We start from the raw sequence: 21,409 nt of genomic DNA, 5'->3' as shown, positions 1-21,409 counted from the left end.
GAGTTTTGAAACTTCTACACTGACTACCGATTATTGACTACCTGATTAATTGACAAACTAATAGTCAAGGATAAACTATAGACTAAAAATTATTGACTGCAATCATTAAATCTGCTAACTTTATAATATGATTATAAACTATTTTATAATTTAATTAATTTTTAAGATTGAGGCTAAGGAAACTTTGATGATAAAACTTGTAAGATATAAAATTATATTAATATTATTTTAGAATCTGGAGGATATTAAAAGATGAAAAGCACTAAAAATTTGTTGAAAAAAAACTTCCCTATTGTTCTGAAGGAATAGGAAAAGTTTTTCAAATTATAAGTACACCCAACTAGGCACCTTGAACCATCCACTCTCACCTCAGACTTCACAAACAAGCCACTTAATGCTCGCACACTAAAAAAGTTTACATAATTGCATATGCGTCTAAATATGAGCGGATGGCTGAGTGTGTGCGGCGTGTGGCATGACATTCAAAGAGCGGAACATGAAAATCAAAAACTGCATTTCCGACGCTTCAACTTCAATTTCCGAGCAAAGGAAACCATAAAATCGGTGGCTTTTTCATTTCAACTAGAAGCTGAGGCACACACATACAGATGTAAATACAAACAGAGATTGTGTGCGTGTGTTTGTGTGCGGCAAAGGACAGTTGAATGTGAATGAGATGTGCACTTAAGGCATTGCTGACTTAGCTTACTACATGTGTTAGTTGCAGCTAACAGGATGTGTGTGTGTGTGCGCTGCTTTTTCACCGTCATTTATCGTAGGAAGAAAATGTGCGGAAAAAAGAAATGAGCAAAATTATGTGCATAAAGTGCGCATAAATATGCGTTTTAAGTGCATTGCACGCACACACACAAGCAGAGACTGTGACGGTGCATGCCACACAGGCGGCAGATTGCAGTGTCACCATGACATTCGCTTAGGTGTTGATCCCGCTGCTCTGACTGGTCGCGCTGCTGGAGTTCTTACAAGGCATTGCTCGCGACTCGAAAGAAAAGCTGGAAAAAATTAAAAGCATATTTTTGTAAAATGTTTTTGCAAACGCATGAATCGGAAGGTGTTTGAAGTAGAAAAATAGAAAAAAAAAAGTATTTTTTAGTTTAAAGCAAAGAGAAAAGCGTCAAAACGGTAACTACACTTGGTGGCACCAAGAACGCGGCAACGCAGCAGGTGTCTTCGTGTACAAATATGTATGTGTGTTTATATATTCCTGGTGGAAGGCATCGCATGCGCAACTATTAAAATCACATCGGTTTTGAGCGAAAAAAAAAAATTGTTTAAAATCCATATATACATATGTACATATGTAATCCACAGCAACGTTTACATACATATTTATTAAGCCATGTTTCCATAATCACACACACATAAACTTTCATATACATATGTGTACTCGCATTTCTGTTGCCCTCGTCGCCATATACTCCGCTTTTTATTCGACTCCCTTTGACTCTTGCTCAGCTGGTTAATGCAAAATGATGACGCTGCCAGCTGGTGGCTCAAAAAACAACAGCAACATCAATAGCAGCAAAAAAAAAAAAAAAATATAGAACTACATGCAACATGCTGCAGTAAGGGCTACAATGGCTGATATTGCCATTTAGCTTTGCAATAAAATAATGGGTATTATGACATTGGATGACTTGATTGTTGTGGAGCAAAGAGCAAAAGAATTAAATGTTGCTTGCTTTAAAGATTTTGTATTAAATTTGCTGAAAGAAATTTGCTATAAGAAACTTATGAGTAAGAGCATCAGAACATCAATTTAAACGATTCGTGTCGTCAAAGGTTAAGATCACTGTGGTTATATAATAACAGAGGTGTTCTACAGAGAAGGTGAACTATAAAGTTCATCTTGTTCACTTATTACAACTTTCTTGGTTAGAAGTTCAAATTTAGTTTGAATTTATGAAGACACGTTGTCAACTTCTGGCATCATGATTCATTTAGTAGTCTAGAGTAGTACTTAGAACCCACACCTAAATGAACTCATGCTATAATTCACTAACGATAGCTTTAAAATATAAAATGCAAACTTCAGTAGGAGAGAATACGTCCACGAGTTAAAAAATGTTATTTCAATAGAGTAAACCCAACAGACAAGTCCTTAATCTCAAGATTATTTTAAGCCAAACCTCAGTATTTATCATGTTATATGACTATCTTCAGTTAGAAAAACCTGTGTACGTCCGATTATTTGCTGATTAACCGAAAGTATGCTTAAGTGTGCTAGATTAAGAATTAATTGTAGTCAAAGAGCGAAAGAAACTCGATTTATTTCCCACAAAATTCTCACATATCGCATTGCATCAAAAAACTCTGGTCTTCTGAACCCATTAAAGATAAACAAAGAGGAAATTTGTTTTCTTTAAATCGACTGAACTGATTCAGGAAGTATCAAGGTCTGGAATTATAGTCTGTGGCTAAAGAATTATCAGCGAATAGCGACATCATTAGGGATATTTTATGATTCTTCAATATCATGAAGGCCTTTACAAGTGAATACTTGAGCGAAAAGTCATGACAGACTCATAGGTCGTTATATTTACCAAGTGCCTAAATTGTAAGCTTCTTGACTGCACAAGTATAAGTCGCAATTTCCTTAACATTACGAAAATTTTTCAAATATTTACATGAATTTAATCTCGAACGAGTGTTTTATATTAATCCATTTAGTACGCACTCGCTTGAGCAGTCAAAACTTATTCAAACATGCAAAAGTCCAGCCATTAATTAAAACAATTTGCGTTTTTTCTGAGCTCAAGTGAACGCACGCAAGTCTTTGTCGAAGTAATGTGTTGCGAAAATTAACAGAAAAATAATTCGCTAACCTCTTTCACTGAATTAACAATGCTATATACTACACAGATCCCTATTTTTGTGCGCATAGTCCTAGACTACACGCATTCGAGTGAAGACTTCCTTGAAATATATTTCCTGGTACTCAAGAAATATGAGACGTCACCTAGTTGAGAGCACAGTTGTTCTTTCTTGTATAACGAACAACGAGGTCTGTTTGATAAATAAGGACTATTTGAAAACCAACTTCATATGCCACACTGATCTGACTGTCCTTTTCTATAACCCTAATCAACAAGATATTATTATCAGACCTCAGCAACTACAGACAATTGGCAATAACGTCATTTTTTTCCAAGAAATAAAAGTAAGTTGTTAAAAAATCCACAAACTCTTCGAGCAACCCTTGTCATCGAGAAACAATTGTATGCAAACACCCACCCTGCAAGTTGCCATGAACTGGTCAGAGATTTTCTTAATAATTTTCATATGCCGACACTGCCATGACATCCAAACAATTTCAGCGTCTTCATTAGTCATTTCGACATTTCATCAGTCATCGTGTTCGTCCGCATGTCTGAGCATGCCACATTGCCTGTTGGTGAACAAATGAGAAGCTCACGTAGCCTGTGGCTGGCCACAAGTGGGAACTTGTGTGTGACAACCAGCTAAAAACAAAAAAAGGCAAAATAACAGCAACAAAACAGAAAAGAAAAAAAACAAAAAAAGAAAAATTACAACAAATGCAAAAACAACAACATCTACAACAGCTGTGCTGTTTATCGACGCCATTAATAGACGCTTTTACTTAAGTTAATCTGGTGGTAATTATGATAAGCCGCTGGTGAATGGCAGCGCTCAGTGTGTGCTTGCAACACGCACACTTTTCACTCATATTACCACGAAGTAGTAGAAGACTGAGTTTCTTTTATAATATATATATATATTTATTTACTTAACATGAACGCACGCACACATGCATATATACAGCTGTGCTACAAAGAATTTGGCGTGTTGCTCCAATTTCTCAGCGCTCAACTTCAGCCTTGCAACAATTTTTCCACTTCCTGCCAACGTTTGCGTGCCGCCATTTTGCGTGACTTTAATTATATGCATACCTACAATTACGCACACACACTTACCTTGACAGTACCTTAGGCTGCGTATTGCCACAAATTGTTGGCGTTGTTGCAACATATTTGCCACATTCATGTTTTCATTTATTTCATCGTTGTCGGCATTGTTTTCACTCGAACCGTTAGTTTTCTCTTTTATGCCTACAACTATTTGCCACTAGCTGTTTAATATTGTTGTTGTTGTTGCCTGTGGCATGTTGTTTACCTTATCTGAAATTACTTCATGTACTTTTCTCTATTAAATTTACACTCTGTTCTTCGTTTGCATTTATTTGTTATGGAAATTGCGAGTGAGCGTTGTACACAACAACTACAACAACAACAGCAATAACAACTACATACAAAAATGTGGCATAAAATAATTAAAAGAAACAATTTAGAAGAATTTAAGCAGCGTGTTGTATGACATGCGTGAATGGCGCAACTAAAGCGCTTTATCCTCTGGGACATTTAAGGTTAACGGTAATTTTTGTTTTTATGTCGCCAGTTAATGACCTTTTCATTAACAACTCTCAGCAATTTCATTCGGCGATAAGATAAGGATTAATGGGTGAATGAGGGGAAAAGAATTGCGAAAATTAATAGTGCTTTTGTACTAATACTAGGCAATTTTTTATATATAATATATTTTGTTATGAATACAACTTCTTCTTCATTTTTCTAATAGTAGAGGACTCCGAAAGCTTACATTCATCTCTATATCTAGTTACTGAAAGCTTTTAATAACTTTGGAAAGCTAAAACGAGGTTTGTAGAATCTTTTGTATATTTTGGAAGTATTATTACAAAATTTAAAAAGGAGCCAATGAAAAGAGTCACTTATATAGTTTTATTAATTTAATTTATTTTTGATTATTTTCTAATAATAATAATAACTTTCACAAACTTGCCTAAAAGCTAAGAGTAGCTTTCGAGCTTAAAAGAAATATTATTAAAAAAAATTGGAAAGAAGCTAACGGAAAGATTCCTCAATTTAGTTTTTTTTAATATAATTGCTTCTTCAATATTTTTTAACAATGGAGATCACTGAAAATCTCTTAAACTTTCCAAAAAGCTAAGGAAAGCTTTGTAGAAGCTTTTGTACAACTTTCAATAATTTTCAAAAGCTTAGCTGAAAGCTAAAGTGAGCTTTGTAGAAGCTTTAGAGCTTAAAGTAAGTTTTAGTAGAAAATAATTAATAAGAAATTAAGGAAAGAAGACCTTAATGTAGTTTTATTGATCCAATCGAATGTTACTATTAATTACTAATCTAATCTTCTGAGCTTATTTTTTTAACGGAGTTAATGAAAATAGTCCCTAATATTGTTTATTAGTCCAATAAATTCGAGATTAATTTCTAATACTAAAGGATCCTGAAAGCTTTCTCTATCTTTCTCTATTATCTCTATTTATATTAGTTGAAAGCTTTTAATAACTTTCGAAAGCTCAACTAAAAGCTAAGAAGTAATTACTTGGAAGCTTTAAGCACAAAGCTCCTTTATATGCTTTTGCCACATAATTATTATTTTCCCTTAAACTCGCCATATTCTCTAATCTACACTATTTACAGCCTAATTAGCTACAAACTCCGCTAATAACATACTCACTTGCAGACATTCTAATATTTACTTATTTATGTCTCTATTAATGTAAGTATATTTGTATGTATTCAAATATGAATGTCTTCACTTGCAACTTTTAATCATTATTTGCGTTGTTCCAAGCAAATGAATACAAATACTCGGAATTTGCCTCCACACACAACAATGTTCATGTGTTATATGCACATAAATATTTGTATTACCAAATATTTACTTAAGTATATGCATAAGTACTTGAGTGAAGTGTAAACTCAACAGGACAAATTTGCTGTGAAGGCGTTTGAACTTACATACATGTGTACAAGTAAACACATAATTAAGAAATAAATGTGTAAATAATAGACTTTTCTAACAAGTGTACATATGTACATATGTATAAGACAACAACAAAGTACGGCGAAGTTTTAACTACAACTCTTTGGCTGTTGAATTGATAACATAAAGTACAACATAGTGTGTATGTATGTCCATATGAAGGCATTTTGAGTATAATTCCGGTACTTACTTCCTTATTTAACATTCTTATTTTTATCTTACAAGCCAGCAAACATGAATTCTACATACACTTACGTCAACTTATATTCAAAGAAATGTTTTTTTTTGCACTTCTCCAGAGTTGTCAATCCATCAGGCGGTGTTTGTGAGAAACATATGAGAATAAGTAGTGAATAAAGTAAATAATGCAAATGATTATCATGCAACAATTACATTGCAACTTGTGTGAAAATACTAAGTACAACTTACCAGCTTGAGTTTTTTTTTCAAGTTTCTTGGGATTGTTGGATTGTTGGTTCCTATTTCTGTCTTCGCTGTTGTACTCTTCCTACTTGTAGCTTACATTGTTTTCAGCAAAAAAATTATAAAATTAACATTTATTATTTCAAAGAAATCGGTAGACCTCGACAGATATGAGCTTTATGGAACCTAACTTTGACCGCTTTCAAACAAATCATAGGAAATATATAAGAATGTGCATCAAAATTTACGAAATCTATAATTTAGGCTTGAATAAACCTGCCACCTAACGAAAAAATTAAATTGAATAAAACTACACAATGTTTGTCAATTGTAAGGAATTGAGGAACAAGATCAGGAAAAAGTCTAGAAATACCCCATTGCGATATACTTTGAAATAGAGTTGCCAGGTATAAAAAAAAACGAAAATCGAAAGTAGTTTTCTAAAGCTTTTCGCAAAATCTTCAGAATTTAAAAAGAGAGTTGAAAGTATTTAAACCCTGAAACTGAGAATTTCTTTAACCCTGTGTTATTTCGAATAAATTTATACCACAAAAGGAAGCTAGAAAAATGTTGACTTGAAAAGAGATCTAAGAAATATATACTTCAAAACCATGTTACACTACTAATATCACACTGATGTTTTCTATATTCGAAAAATGAACAGTCTTGTACTCACCATTACAAAGTGCACAACTTACAACCAAAATAAACTTGCAAACAACTTCTGCAACATGCAATGTAAGTATGGTAGTAAACTGTAACTAGACAATTGACAATTTTTGTTTGCAAAACTCATCCGAGAATAGACTGGCAAGCAGCTGACAAGACATTTGCACTCGACGTTGCAAGCAGACAAAAAATTCACCAAGTAGGCGAACAAGTGGTTAAATAGGCTCGAAAATGTAATAATATACATTTATAAGTATGTGCAACATATTACTCTGGCAAGCAAACAAATATTTTGGGAATACCATTAGGTACACGATTTGTCAGCTGCACCGTGTGAATGCCCTCTGGAGTGCATTAGACACTGTAACAGTGGATTTTTTCAATTGACAATACGGCGGAGACTTTGCAAATTAAACATGGGACACACTTATGCTTGGATTGAGTGCATTCTCTTTGTTCCACAATACCCACACATATTTACTACAAGATTTTGCATATTTTTACAAATTTTATTTGTCGATGGACACAAGTGTCAATTGCATTTCCTTTATTTCCCAAGTTGCAATGTAAGTTGCTCGACTCATATGTATTCAAAATTAACTATAAAAAAGCCCAACAAACATTGGGGATCTCAATTTGAGAAAAAAATGTTTGTCGGGAGTGTATAAAGTAACTTAATGAGCCCAAAGTATACAATATGATATTTGTACATACATATATAATATGCATTTAGATCCTAAATCAAGACACAACCAATGTAAAACTGGACCACTCTCTGTAAGCTTTATAAAAGCAATAAAAACTAATTTAAATATGGATGTCTAATACATGTTATTACATATTAGATAAGCCATATCGCTTGAAGACTGATCCATCGTCTCCACATTTTGTCATAAGGAGGGAACTCACTACTTAAAAATTTGTTTAATTCAGAAAACATCAAAAAATCGGAGATAATCACCCTACTAGTCCCTTTAATTTGAAGTATAAAGGTCACTGAGTTGTTGGAGAGTAAGAGATTCATCCGAAGTTGAAGGACAATATATCTGTTATGTGGTTAAACACTAGCTATTGTAGGAATAAAGAAGGTTTATCAATGGAAAACACGCAAATATAACCTAAAGAAAGATATTGACGCTTAAAAAGCGCTTGCCTTTCTTGACTCGGCAAATTCCGCGGATTTGCGGATTTCGTTTGGGTTATAATAAAAGAACAGACATTCAGTGTGATTAAGTGAACCCCAAAAATTCTAAAAACATCAAATGTTCTTCTTCTTGACTGGCGTAGACACCGCTTACACCGAGTCCAAAACAGCGCGCCACGTATCCCTCCTTCTGGCAGTTTGGCGCCAATTGGTTATACCAAGCGAAGCCAGGTCCCTCTCCACCTGGTCCTTCCATCGAGGAGGTCTCCCTCTTCCTCGGCTTCCACCAGCGGGTACTGCATCGAATACTTTCAGAGCTGGAGCACTTTCATCCATCCGAACAACATGACCTAGCCAGCGTAGCCGCTGTTTTTTTATTCGCTGGACTATGTCTATGTCGTCGAATAACACATACAGCTCATCGTTCCATCGTCTGCGGTATTCGCCGTTGACAATGTTTAAGGGACCATAAATCTTCCGCAAAACCTTTTCTCGAAAACTCCTAGTGCCGTCTCATCGGATGTTGACATCGTCCACGCTTCTGCACCGTAAAGTAGGACGGGAATGATGAGGGACTTGTAGAGTTTGGTTTTTGTTCGTCGAGAGAGGACTTTACTTTTCAATTGCCTACTTAGTCCATAGTAGCACCTGTTGGCAAGAGTGATTCTGCGTTGGATTTCCAGGCTGACATTGTTATTGCTGTTAATGCTGGTTCCCAGGTAGACGAAATTATCTACAACTTCAAAGTTATGACTGTCAACAGTGACATGGGAGCCAAGACGCGAACTGTTTGCTTGATGACAGGAGATATTTCGTCTTGTCCTCGTTCATCACCAGACCCATACGCTTCGCTTCCTTATCCAGTCTGGAAAACGCAGAACAAACGGCGCGGTTGTTGCTTCCGATGATATCAATATCATCGGCATACGCCAGGAGCTGTACACTCTTGTAGAAGATTGTACCATCTCTATTTAGCTCTGCAGCTCTTATAATTTTTTCCAGCATCAATTTAAAGAAGTCGCACGATAGTGAGTCACCTTGTCTGAAATCTCGTCTAGTATCGAACGGCTCGGAGAGGTCCTTCCCGATCCGGACGGAGCTTTTGGTGTTGCTCAACGTCAGCTTATACAGCCGTATTAGTTTTGCGGGGATACCAAATTCAGACATCGCGGCATAAAGGCAACTCCTTTTCGTGCTGTCGAAAGCAGCTTTAAAATCAACAAAAAGGTGATGTGTGTCGATCCTATTTTCACGGGTCTTTTCCAAGATTTGGCGCATGGTGAATATCTGATCGGTTGTTGATTTTCCAGGTCTAAAGTCACACTGATAAGGTCCAATCAGTTTGTTGACGGTGGGCTTTAGTCCTTCACACAATACGCTCGACAGAACCTTATACGCGATGTTGAGGAGGCTTATCCCACGGTAATTGGCGCAAATTGTGGGGTCTCCCTTTTTGTGTATTGCAGAGTACACTGAGATTCCAATCGTCAGGCATGCTTTCTTCCGACCATATTCTGCAAAGATGCTGATGCAAGCACCTTATCAGCTCTTCGCCGCCGTATTTGAATAAACAACAAATGGGTTGGTAATATTAGGCAGAGTACCATATCGTTCCTATATATGACACTAGAACTTAATTAGAGCGGAGACTATAGCTTTGAGATTACCTAACCGCTTTCTTCGAGCCCTTATGTGAGTTCACTAGTTCCTACTTATCATTTATTTTATCATTTGTTATCATTTCATTTTATTATTTCTGACTTCCTAGCCTTATAAATAAAAGCATAAAAGCTCCTATCTACTTTTGATTCCACTCAAACAAATCTCCAGCAATTTCCCGTAATATTTTAAGCGTAAATTTCACTGTCACATTGAAATTCTCAACTAAAATCGCAGTGTCTTCGCTCATTTCGCACGCTTCTCAATGCAAACACATTAATTTCAGCGGCGATTGCCAGGAATTCTTCGCGTACCAGCCGATAAAGCTGCAAATAAGAATCACTTCATCAATTACAGATTAATGATGCAATGCGTAGGGAGTGATAAGACACTGAAATGCTAAAAAAGAGAGAAAGACAAAAAATACTATTATCGCATCTGCATATTTTCGTAATTTTTCAGTACAATTTTTGAGAAAAGCAAAGGAAACGCCACAAAATAGATAATAAATAATTTGCGGAGAAGACAAAGAAAGCCAGAGATGAACAGAAAAATTGTATATATGTATGTAGCTGAATGTGTGTGTGTCTGGCATATTATTGAACAATGCCTGCCACAAATGAATTATGGTCAAATAAAAATCACGCTAATAAAATCATTTCTCAAAAATTCGTCACACCATTTCGATGGCTTCAACACATTGGCTTGCTTTTTTTGGGCTAACAATGGAACTGCTTTGTTTGTTTTGTTTTTGTGAAACTTTTCATTTCCACTTAATATATGTAGGCATGTGTGTGGTTTATATACCGTTATAAAGTGTGTTTGTGTGCGCTCACTTGTGTGAATGTTCAAAGCAAATCTGTTTTGTGTGATTCCTTTTGGACCCCAAAGTGTTTCACTAAAATAGATTTTGTGGCAAAAGCGTCACAATGCGCCTAAAACTATAATACACTTTTCGGGTTTTTGCAGAGCAAATTTAGTACTGTACCGTACAGTGGTTCAGTTTAGTTACAAATTTGGTCGAAACAAAAATTTAAAATAATTCTAAAACTTTTTACGAAAAATAAATGATAAAAGAGAATTATTTATAAATACACTATATTCTAAAAAAGACCAAAATCATTTCGTTCTTTCAACATTTTTTCAGAAAATTATTATTATTTTTAAACCATAAAAATAAGAATAACAAGTAAGGAAGGGCTAAGTTCGGGTGTAACCGAACATTTTATACTCTCGCAATTTACTTATTTAACTTTATTTATGTTATATAATACACAATTTGACCCACATATTCGTCATATATATTGTATAAAGTCCATTGAAAGTTGGAAACCATAATATTAGGTTAGAAGCACCGAGGTCCTCGTGTTCGATATATGGGGCCTTAAAAACCTATGGTCCGATTTCGGCGATTTTTAGAATGCGGCTGCCACTATAAATATAGTATTTGTGAAAAGTTCTGCACCGATATCTTCACTAGTGCTTACTTTATATACTGTAAAGTAAACGATTCAGATTGTCTTCAAAGTTCTGGTATATAGGAAGTAGGCGTGGTTGTGAAGCGATTTGGCTTATTTTCACAACATATCATTGGGATGTAAGGAAACTATTACAAACCAAGTTTCATTGATATCGGTCGAGTAGTTCCTGAGATATGGTTTTTGACCCATAAGTGGGCGACGCCATGCCCATTTTCCATTTTGTAAAAAAATCTGAGTGCAGCTTCCATCTGCCATTTCTTATGTGAAATTTAGTGTTTCTGACGTTTTTCGTTAGTGAGTTAAGCCACTTTTAGTCATTTTCAACTTTGTATGGGAGGTGGGCGTGGTTATTATCCGATCATTTTTGGACTGTATTAAGAAGTGGCTAAAAAAACGACTGCAGAAAGTTTGGTTTATATAGCTCTATTGGTTTCCGAGATATGTACAATAAACCTATTTGGGGGCGGGTCCACGCCCACCTCCCCAAAAAAATTACATCCAAATATGCTCCTTCATACTAAATTTTGTTGCCATAGCTTTATTTATGGCTTAGTTATGGCACTTTATGTGTTTTCTGTTTTCGCCATTTTGTGGGCGTGGCAGTGGTCCGATTTTGCTCAAAAGCCTATTCCTATGGTGCCAAGAAAGAAGTGTGCCAAGTTTCATTAAGATATTTTAATTTTTCCCCAAGTTATCGCTTGCACAGACGGACAGACAAACATTCGGATTTGAACTCTATAATACTCTCTAGCAACTTGGTGGCTAGCAACTTTGTTGCGAGAGTCCCTCCCTTCAACAAAATCTACTCGAAAGCTATTTGGAGTTTAAGAAATAACTTCTCGATGAGTCTTTTTCATCAAAAGCGAGTGATACTTCGAATCATTATCTGGTAGCCATATGATACCTAGCCATACATGCCTAAACTTCAAAAACACGGAGAAATATCTAATAACAAGTCCAACAGGCTTCCTTTGAAACCTCCTATTGGACGAACTTGGAATTATATCGCCTTAGAGAAGTTATGACATAAAGCTTAATTACCCATATAAGAGAAATTTTTCAAGTATAGCGTCTTATGCAATATTTTTACCTCTCTAGACTCTAGTTGAGACAGAAGTAAGTAACACTAAATTATAAGCCTACCTTTTGACAAAAAAAAAATAAAAATAAATAAAATACACTTTTTTGCCATTCTTCACCCACTGTACCTGATAAAACTAGGCCTGAGGGCACCGCAAGATATCGAAAATAATCAATGTTAAAAAATTTCATACAATTTGTCAACTGAAAATGGCCTGCAGCCAGCAGCAACAACGCCGGGCACTGACAGCATTGTATGTGACAGGAGATATAAGTAGCACATTGGGGTGGGGGAGTGCGAGATAAAACAAAAAGTTGAAAAATACCGCAAAATGTGTGTTGCTCATTTATCGAAAGTCCCGAGAGATGGATGTCGGTATGTGAATATATATTTGTGTGTGTAGTAGATAACGGTAAGGGGATAGCAAGATAAATGTGGATGAACTACCCCAGAGGAATAAAAGGCGCACACATACTGATATATGTATATATGTATGTAGGCATATAACTACTAAATGGGTGAGTTGAAATGTGTATGAGTTAACTTTTCGAAACAAAATGCCCAAATTGAACTCTAATGAATAGAAAAATAATTTATAAGCAAATACAAACGATCAGTGTTGAAAAATTGAAGTAGATAGCTTAATGGAAGGTTTGCCATGCTGCAGGGTTGGGGTTTGTCTTGATATGTCAGAAAGTATTCAAAGGGGAATTCAGTGGAAATATTATAAATGTATGAAATGTGTTTTGTTGGTGAGAGGTTAAAGAGTGGAAAGGGATTTCAGATTTCTGAGTATCATTAGAGTTCTTTGAAATCTTCCTAAATAGCTTAAGTGCGTTTCAACGAATAAATAGTTCAGATTTTTATAAACTCCAAGAAATTATTTATTTTAAATTTATTTCTGTTTAATTTTCTTATATATAATGTAAAATATGTATATAGAAGTATCCAACATATTTTTGACTCCAAAACTTTCTTCTTTTTATTTCAGATCATTTAATAGCGCTAGAAACATTTCTAGTATGATAAGAGATTCTTATATGGTGAGTTCAACTTATATTTAGATGTATGGAACTTTGATGTTTGAAAGAAGTGGAGACCGTCTTGTCCAATCAAATTTTGCTTAATTGTTCTATCATAACTGGACTTTTCTCACAAAAAACGGTTCGTGTGTTGATTTGTAATGGAACAATTCTGGTTTATTTATCAGCATAGAACACTGTATTGACGTTTCTCCGGAAAAAGTAGTCTATCAGAGTCCAAAAGATTCACGTACGTCTTATCTTTCTTGAAAAGCAGCATTTGTAGATTTTTATCGATGCAGAATCTATGTAGAACCTCTCAACAGTAGGTTCATATACTTGACTGAATTTACCCATAATAATGCCAATAAAATGTTCAACATAACTGTGACGAAACTTATGGTATTCTGTAACATGAATTGCTTTACAACAACAATATTTTTTAAATTTTAATCAAGAATTCTCTTTTGAGGTTCTTCTCCATATACGTCTTGAACGAATATATGTTCGCCGTTTAGAGTACCATAACTATATCTTCAAATAACAAAGCTATGGATGGCTTTCGAAGAGCTTTGCCAAAAGCACACACAGTCATAGTGCTAGAAATATTCATAAATTCAATTCAATAAATCTCTGTTACACCGAATTCCACAAGTATATATGTACATCCATATACTATACGCTTTCAATAAATTGCCTTACCTCAATAAATGAAAAGGTGTTGCCCACGCATCCACTTACAAAATAGTATACTCCTACGCCACCCAGTTTTTTTCACTCTATATAGACTCAGAGAACACATTCTGCTTGTCCACTACCCACTTCTGGGTTGGGTTAGGTTGGGCAATTGACACTCGTTCGACAAGCAAATGAGCTTATTTCGAGCTGCGCGGTTAATTAAGTAAAATTTATCACAATATTGTAAATTATTTCAACACACTGCCGTCATCTAGTTCCAATACTCAACCGCACAAATAAGAGCGCGCGTAGCGGCTCAAGCACGCACATTTAGCCGCTGTTAACACGCAAAGTAAAACACGTATATTCATGTGTGTTTCTATGCTGCCTTTCGCAGTGGTATTCCAAGCCGCCAACAGCGGAATGCCGATTGTGCTGTGTCCTTTGTCAATGCATAACACATTGCTCATACGACGTGTATGCCGATTATACTCTAGATACACTTGTATTTTCTAGTAGGAAACGGTTGAAATCATGCACCTCCTTGTTAAAGCGGACATTATGCGAATATATGTATACACACACACATATATACATATATATATATAGGTATGGTGTGTTTGTTTGCCTCGCGTATTTATGCTGATTGTCGCTGAGACCAACCAGGCAGTAATCGTCGGTTTACTAACCAGCTGGTTGTATGAGCATTTCCTGCTCGTATGTTGAGTACGTTGTTGCTACAAATTGAGTCGAACAAGATTAACGGAGAAAAAATGTCGCCATTTCAGTGCTATTTATATCCATTTGTTCATAGCATTGTATTTTTAATTGTATTACAGTGAATCATACACCTACATAGCATATAGTTCAATTTATGAATGTATTATGAAGGAAATAGAAAGAGGCTACAAAGACTTTAACGAAACTATTATAATATTTTACTAATATAATACACTTTAAACAAGTAAGGAAGCACTAGTTCGGGGGTCACCGAACATTTTATACTCAATCAATTTATTTATTTAATTTTTTTTATATAACAAACAATTTGACTCCCATATTCGGCATATGTATACATGATATAAAGTCCATTGGAAGTTGGAACCCTAACATTAGGTATATGAGAGCTAGGAGAAGTTATGACCCGATTTCACTCATTTTTGGCACGCAGACATATTATTAGAAGAAACATATTCCCTCTGAATTTCTTCCAAATATCTTAGAGGCTTTCCTATATTTTCGGTAATAAAATTATTAGAAACACTGAGGTCCTCATGTTCGAAATATGAGGCCTTGTATACTTATGGTCCGATTTCGGCGATTTTAAAAAAGGCGATATCTTCACTAGTGCTCACTTTATATATTGTAAAGTATACTATTCAGGTCGACTTCAAAGCTCTGGTATATGGGAAGTAGGCGGTGGTTGTGAACCGATTTGCTCTATTTTCATAACATATCATTGGACCCAAGAAGATTCATTGAAATTGGTCGAGTAGTTTTGTATACCAATTTGAGTGCAGCCCTTCTGTACCATCTTTATAAGGAAATTCAAGGTTGCTGGTGGTTTTCCTTACTGAATAAAAGAATTTTCAGTAGTTTTCAACATAACCTTTATATGGGAAGTGGGCGTGGTTATAATACAATTTCCTCCATTTTTGGGCTGTATAAGGTAGTACCTAAAAGAAACGACTATAGAAATTGTCCTCTATATAGCTTTAGTAGTTTAGTAGAAAATAGTAGTAGTAAAAAATCCTACATAACCTCAAATTATTTGTCAAATTGTTCAGTATGACTCTTAAGATACCTGCTATACAGCTTTTATGTGGTATTTAAGTTCATAATATTAATTTTGATTTAAAACAAATAGATCAAACTAATTCATAACATATCCTTATTGTCATGCTATTCTAAAAAATAATGAAACTTACGAAATTATAAAATCAAATATGACTCTTATGGCTTCCTTGCGTCCTAAAGGCTTCACAGAAGCCTGTTTAAGGAATGCATTACAGATGTAATTCATTATATGTAAATACGTTAAATTAACAGCCAAGGGTGCAGAAACATGAAACTGATATATTTTCTTTATTTAAATTTTTAAGAGAGCAAGCAAAAAATATGAGAACATTAAGGTAGATCAACGTCAAGTACATCCGGTGGTGTTAAACCATCGATTTTATAACATTGATCCTTTGCTGCTTTACATTCTTGCTCAGCTGGCGTTTTCTCCTCACCTCCCCACACAAAGTATGGACAGGTTTTCTTCCTATGATATTCAGCTTGACACAAATATACGAAAAGATAATACGGTTTGCAGGCTTTCCTGAAAAAAACTTTAGCAGCTGGGTTGTTCTTAGTCAAACCATACATCTTCAAAGCTGAAATAAAAAAAGAATATATTTAAAAAAAATCATTTGAACAGAGCTTGCTTATATACACACCATCTTTGCGACAAACATCATACAACTCAATAAAATATTGCTGTTCTTTGGGACGACCAGCATACGACTGCTCTACATGTTCCTTCACGCCTTGCATATTAATATCTTCATTGCCTTTGGTCAAATAATTACGCTTCTTATAGATGCAGTGCGCCAAGCACTGATATAGAGTGTTAGAAAATAAATGAAAATTTTTATTTTACTTTAGCGAGTATTTGTTAATTTACCGATAAAAATTCAATCGATTTAACGGGATTTTTATCGTCATCCGATGGAATTTCGCCCTTATTATGAAAATGCATCACACAGTTGACTGTTGCCTCATCCATTTCCATATGAAGTTCATAGCAGCAGCCTTTGCGCTGGTGATTTTAATTCCAAAATTGATTGAAACAGTCAAACAAGAAATTAAAATTAATAATAAATAATATGGAAATTAAAAAACACTACCTCCTTGCTGCATTGTTGCTCGTCAAGTGTGTCAATAGCACCAACTGCCGTTTCTCCAAATATTCTGGCGAAAAGCTAAAACCAGAACACTCAAGCAATGAAACTGTCTTTGTAAACCTCTTAACTGCATTTGCTTACCCCGAGCCATATCACCAGACACCAAATCTCACTTAACTGCATAGTTTAGCACTTTGCGTTATGATTGGTGGTCACACCCTAGCTGCAACAACCGTCTCCGTAGCACTCTTTTCTGCCAATGATATATATACTTTATGGAAAGATTTTCATATTTTTCTGCTAATGAGCTTTCCATTTACTAGTGCTGGTGTGTGAATGCTATTAATTTAATTGAGCTATTAAATAAATTATTGAAGTCTTGATCTAACGGATAGCATCAAAAAATTTAACTAGTTTAATTTCTGTTTTTATTTTATGTAATCAATTCGGTATAATAATAGCTAATTACTAAACGACCATTTTCTGAATAGCCTAAAATCTAAAATGAGAAAGATCATCATAAAGTATATTGTCTACACCGACAAATTATTATGGAATGAGGGTAGGAAAGCCCTTTGGCTGATCACCACAAGAGGGGACACACACGTAGACTATATAAGACAGTCCTTAATGAAACTGAAATAATACTTTTAGATTAGATATACAGTTTCGACAAAGTGCGCTGAACATATTAGAAATCGACATAGCATATTTACATATACTTCCGCTATTTCGAGAAAATGTCGAAAAAGTGAAATCAAAGACATTTTAACCTCGATTTCTCTAATAGTGGGCAGTCCAAAAGGAAGTGTTGAGATGGTTCCACAAAGCAACCTCTACAGCTGGCGTCCGACAAATAGTTTATTTTCAACGTTTGAATACCAATGGTACAGCTAGAGCTCTAACAACTAGTGAAATATGAAATTTATTGAGAGAGATGGACTCCCTAGACCCAACCATCCAGTAGTAAATCAAAATAAGCCTACGGTGATCTATCGTAGGTAAGACTACATGACTAATGCTTCCTGCAATGCCACTGTGGCCAGGCACCAAAACTACAGAAATTATAAAGACCTCGATACCACCAATAGTGTGGATAGGCATTATTTTACTAGTCTCGAGAGTACAGTCAGTTAGCTCAATGCTAGCATCGCCGCACTACTATTAGATTAGATTGTCACTTTCCTGAAAGATAATCTGCTACGGAGCTTCCGGGTGGATTTGAAAAAGGAGCTGTTCTTCAGACAACTAAGGTTTTAACTGTTTTTTGAGTCCGAACAGCTTTGGTATAAGATACCAAATATTTCAATCCAATTGAAAGATATAGAGCGTTCCGAAAAAATCAAGACAACAAAAATAGTTGTGAAGAATTTAAAGATTTTCGGGAAAAGCAGTGTGTAGAAACTCAGCTATTACTATAGTTTAGTATATCTGTGCTATCGGCAATACCATTTACTATTACAGATTCTTCAACTAACTAAAAAATAAATTCAGGCTTCGAAGAATATTATTAATAAAACAAATTATCGAAACTGAAATAAGTAGGGATAGTATCAAGAAAAAATTAAAAATTCATGTATAAAACAAAAAAATACATATTACGTGGTTGTTGATTTTGAGTAAAAGTGAATATTTGGTCTACAACCAAAGTACAAACCAAGTTTAGCACTTTCCGTTATGAATGGTGATCGCACCCTGGCCGCAACAACTGCTAGGACACAGTCTCTTCTGCTAAGAATAGAAAAACTATTGAAAAAATTTAATTATGATTCTGCTGATGAGCTTTAAATATACTAGTACTGGTAATGAATACTACACATTTAATTAGCAATTAAATTGAGCAATTAATTAAATCACTGAAATCACAATTTAAATGAGATCAGCATTAAAAATATAAAATAATGGTAGCCAATTGAAAAATTAGTAGTAAAATGTACCAAATTAAATTAGGAAAATCAAAGACCCGGTTAAATTATAGGAAGTTCATTTATTATGTTTATTTTTTTTTATATAATCAAGTAATGTTTATGTTCACAATCGACTTTTCTCGGTATAAGCTGAATTCTACTATGAGAAAAATCAAATCTGCGCAGAGTCCTTCATGAGCTTCACCACAATACGAGACTACTAGTTGTGCCTTAGGTTGACATAATTCTCAGAATGAAAATTATATAATGTTGAATTCAAAATTGGTACAATTTCTAAAAAATCAGAGAAATGGGAACTGAGTTAGATATTGCAATTTAACTGTCACATAGATCAGAAAAAGAGTGCAAAATATTGCTTTAGCAGTGAGTAAGTGTCTACGAATTCTACTATTGGTGATTGTTTTATTACAGTAGTTACAATTACAAAAATATGTAATCAAGTGGAAAATGCGTATTCTTTTATAAGAAAGCTCAGAGCTGGTGTAGCTGTGTCCTATATTGATAATTGTCTTAAACTGACCCATAAAGGTGAAAACTATAAGCTCGAAAATATAAAAAAAAATATATTTGTATAAAAAATTGATTGAAACTTTCAGAATTTGCTAATTTCTTATAAGTTTCGTAAATAAGCTTTCAATTTCACCTTTCGACTATAATATAGACCCTAGGAAGAAAAAATATAGTTTCCCGATTCCAGCCAATTCTCTTTATTTACTGTTTTAAGAGAGCAAATCTATAACTTAAATTCTCCGATGGTGTTAAACCATCGATTTTATAACATTGTTCCTTTGCTGATTTACATTCTTGCGCTGCTGGCGTTCCGTCCTTAGCCGCCCACATAAAGTATGGACAAGTTTTCATCATATGATACGACATTCGACATGCATTAACGAAGAGATAATATGATTTGCAGTCTTTGTTGTTTATATTAATCTGAGTATACGTTTTAAAAGCTGAAAGACCAAGTTATTTCAATATATAAGAAATTTGTGTTTTACGTTTAAAAAAATAGTCAGGAAAAATAGCTGCAAAGGAAAAACAATGTGACTTATTTGAATACAGCTTGCTGACACACCATGTTTGCGACAAAACTCAAACACTTCAATATGATATTGCTGTTCTTTGGGACGACCTGCATAAAATTTATTTACATGCTCCTTCACTTCTTGCATGTTAATATCCTCGTCGCCTTCGACCAAAAAGTTCAGCTTTTTATAAATGCATTTGAAAACACACTATTCCAGAAAAAGCAAAAAATATAATGAATATTAAAAACTTTTTTTAATATAAAATTTCAATAAATTTACCGATAACGAATCAATACTTATAGCAAGAGTCATTTCTTCAACCGGAGACTTTTGATCCATAAACTTGTCCATGCACTCCATAGTTAGATAATCCGGGAATAGATCAGGATCTTCACAGCAACCTTTGCGCTGTAATTCACAACTTAGAGAATTAGTAACACAAAAAGTTAAACAATAAACCATAATAATATGTCAATCAAAGTTGATTTCTAAATTTCAAAAACTATACCGCTTTGCTGCATTGTTCCTCATCAAGCGTCTCAATATCACCAACTGTCGTGTCACCAAATGTTCTGCCGGAAAGCTAAATAAAACCACTCAAATAATGAAACTGTAAACATCTTTAGTAAATTTGCCTACCCCCAGCCATATCAAAAGACACCAAATCTCACTTAGCTGCATAGTTTAGCACTTTCCGTTATGATTGGTGGTCACACTCTGGCCACAACAACTGTGTCCCTAGATTTTATGGTTAAAATTAAATAGTTTTCTGCTAATGCGCTTTAAATGTACATGTCACTGCTGATGCTTGAACGCTATTAATGTAATTGAGCCATTAATTAAATCAATTAAATATTGATCTAAATTTGATCTTGATAAGAATCTTCACTAGTTTAATTTTTACTCATATTTTATGCAATCAATATGAATTCGGAGTCATATTAGCAAATTTCTAAAGCAATTTTTTGCCTAAAAGCCTAAAATCTAATATGAGAAATATCACCATAAACTATATAGTCTGCGCCGACAAATTATTAGTGCAGCTAAATTTTTATTATTTCCTTCTATTTCTGCTAGTTCCGCTATCCGGATGTCAAAACTGGCATACAAGTCATTTAGTCAGACTGACGGCCTGATCCTTCCTGCAATCCCACTGAGGCCAGGCACTCAAGCATCAGAAATTGTGAAGCATTTCGATAAGGGTAGGCATTCTTTAACTAGAACACAGTCAGTGAGCTCAAGGCTAGCATTGCCCTACTATTGGATTTAATTGGCACTTCTCTGAAAGATATTACGCTGCGGAGCGATAAATCTACTGCTAACAATAATGATAATTACAAATAAAGACATATTAAGAATTGCTTAGAAAAAGGAGCTGTACTAAAGACAACCTGAGGTTTTCACTTTTATTTTTGTCCAACTCGCTTTAAAATAAGACTCAACTTACAATATGCTTTAGATGTTAGATGTGCTTTAGATAGTCAAATATACCAAAGATCTCGATCTATTTACGTTCCTAAAAAATCAAGGCAACAAAGCTAGTAGTGACGTATTTAAAGATTTT

General features: G+C 34.7%; 2 protein-coding genes across 2 annotated transcripts; both read right to left on the bottom strand.

The window, feature by feature from the left end:
• Nucleotides 1-16,060: 16,060 nt before the first annotated feature.
• Nucleotides 16,061-17,143, bottom strand: LOC105209386 (uncharacterized). Its single transcript, XM_011179771.2, has 5 exons — nt 17,031-17,143; nt 16,893-16,967; nt 16,670-16,804; nt 16,443-16,602; nt 16,061-16,379 (listed from the first exon to the last, which is right to left on the bottom strand). The coding sequence occupies exons 1-5, from the start codon at nt 17,070-17,072 to the stop codon at nt 16,129-16,131; spliced, it is 663 nt and encodes a 220-aa protein (XP_011178073.2). The 5' UTR covers nt 17,073-17,143; the 3' UTR covers nt 16,061-16,128.
• Nucleotides 17,144-19,528: 2,385 nt separating this feature from the next.
• On the bottom strand, nt 19,529-20,576 carry LOC128922562 (uncharacterized). The gene is made up of 5 exons (XM_054233503.1): nt 20,485-20,576; nt 20,354-20,428; nt 20,125-20,253; nt 19,893-20,052; nt 19,529-19,770 (listed from the first exon to the last, which is right to left on the bottom strand). Exons 1-5 carry the CDS (start codon nt 20,524-20,526, stop codon nt 19,529-19,531), a joined length of 648 nt encoding a protein of 215 aa, XP_054089478.1. The 5' UTR covers nt 20,527-20,576.
• Between the last annotated feature and the right edge of the window lie 833 nt (nt 20,577-21,409).

This window comes from Zeugodacus cucurbitae, chromosome 6, assembly GCF_028554725.1.
Source record: "Zeugodacus cucurbitae isolate PBARC_wt_2022May chromosome 6, idZeuCucr1.2, whole genome shotgun sequence".
NCBI lineage: Eukaryota > Metazoa > Arthropoda > Insecta > Diptera > Tephritidae > Zeugodacus > Zeugodacus cucurbitae.
This window is presented reverse-complemented; position numbering and strand designations above follow the sequence as displayed.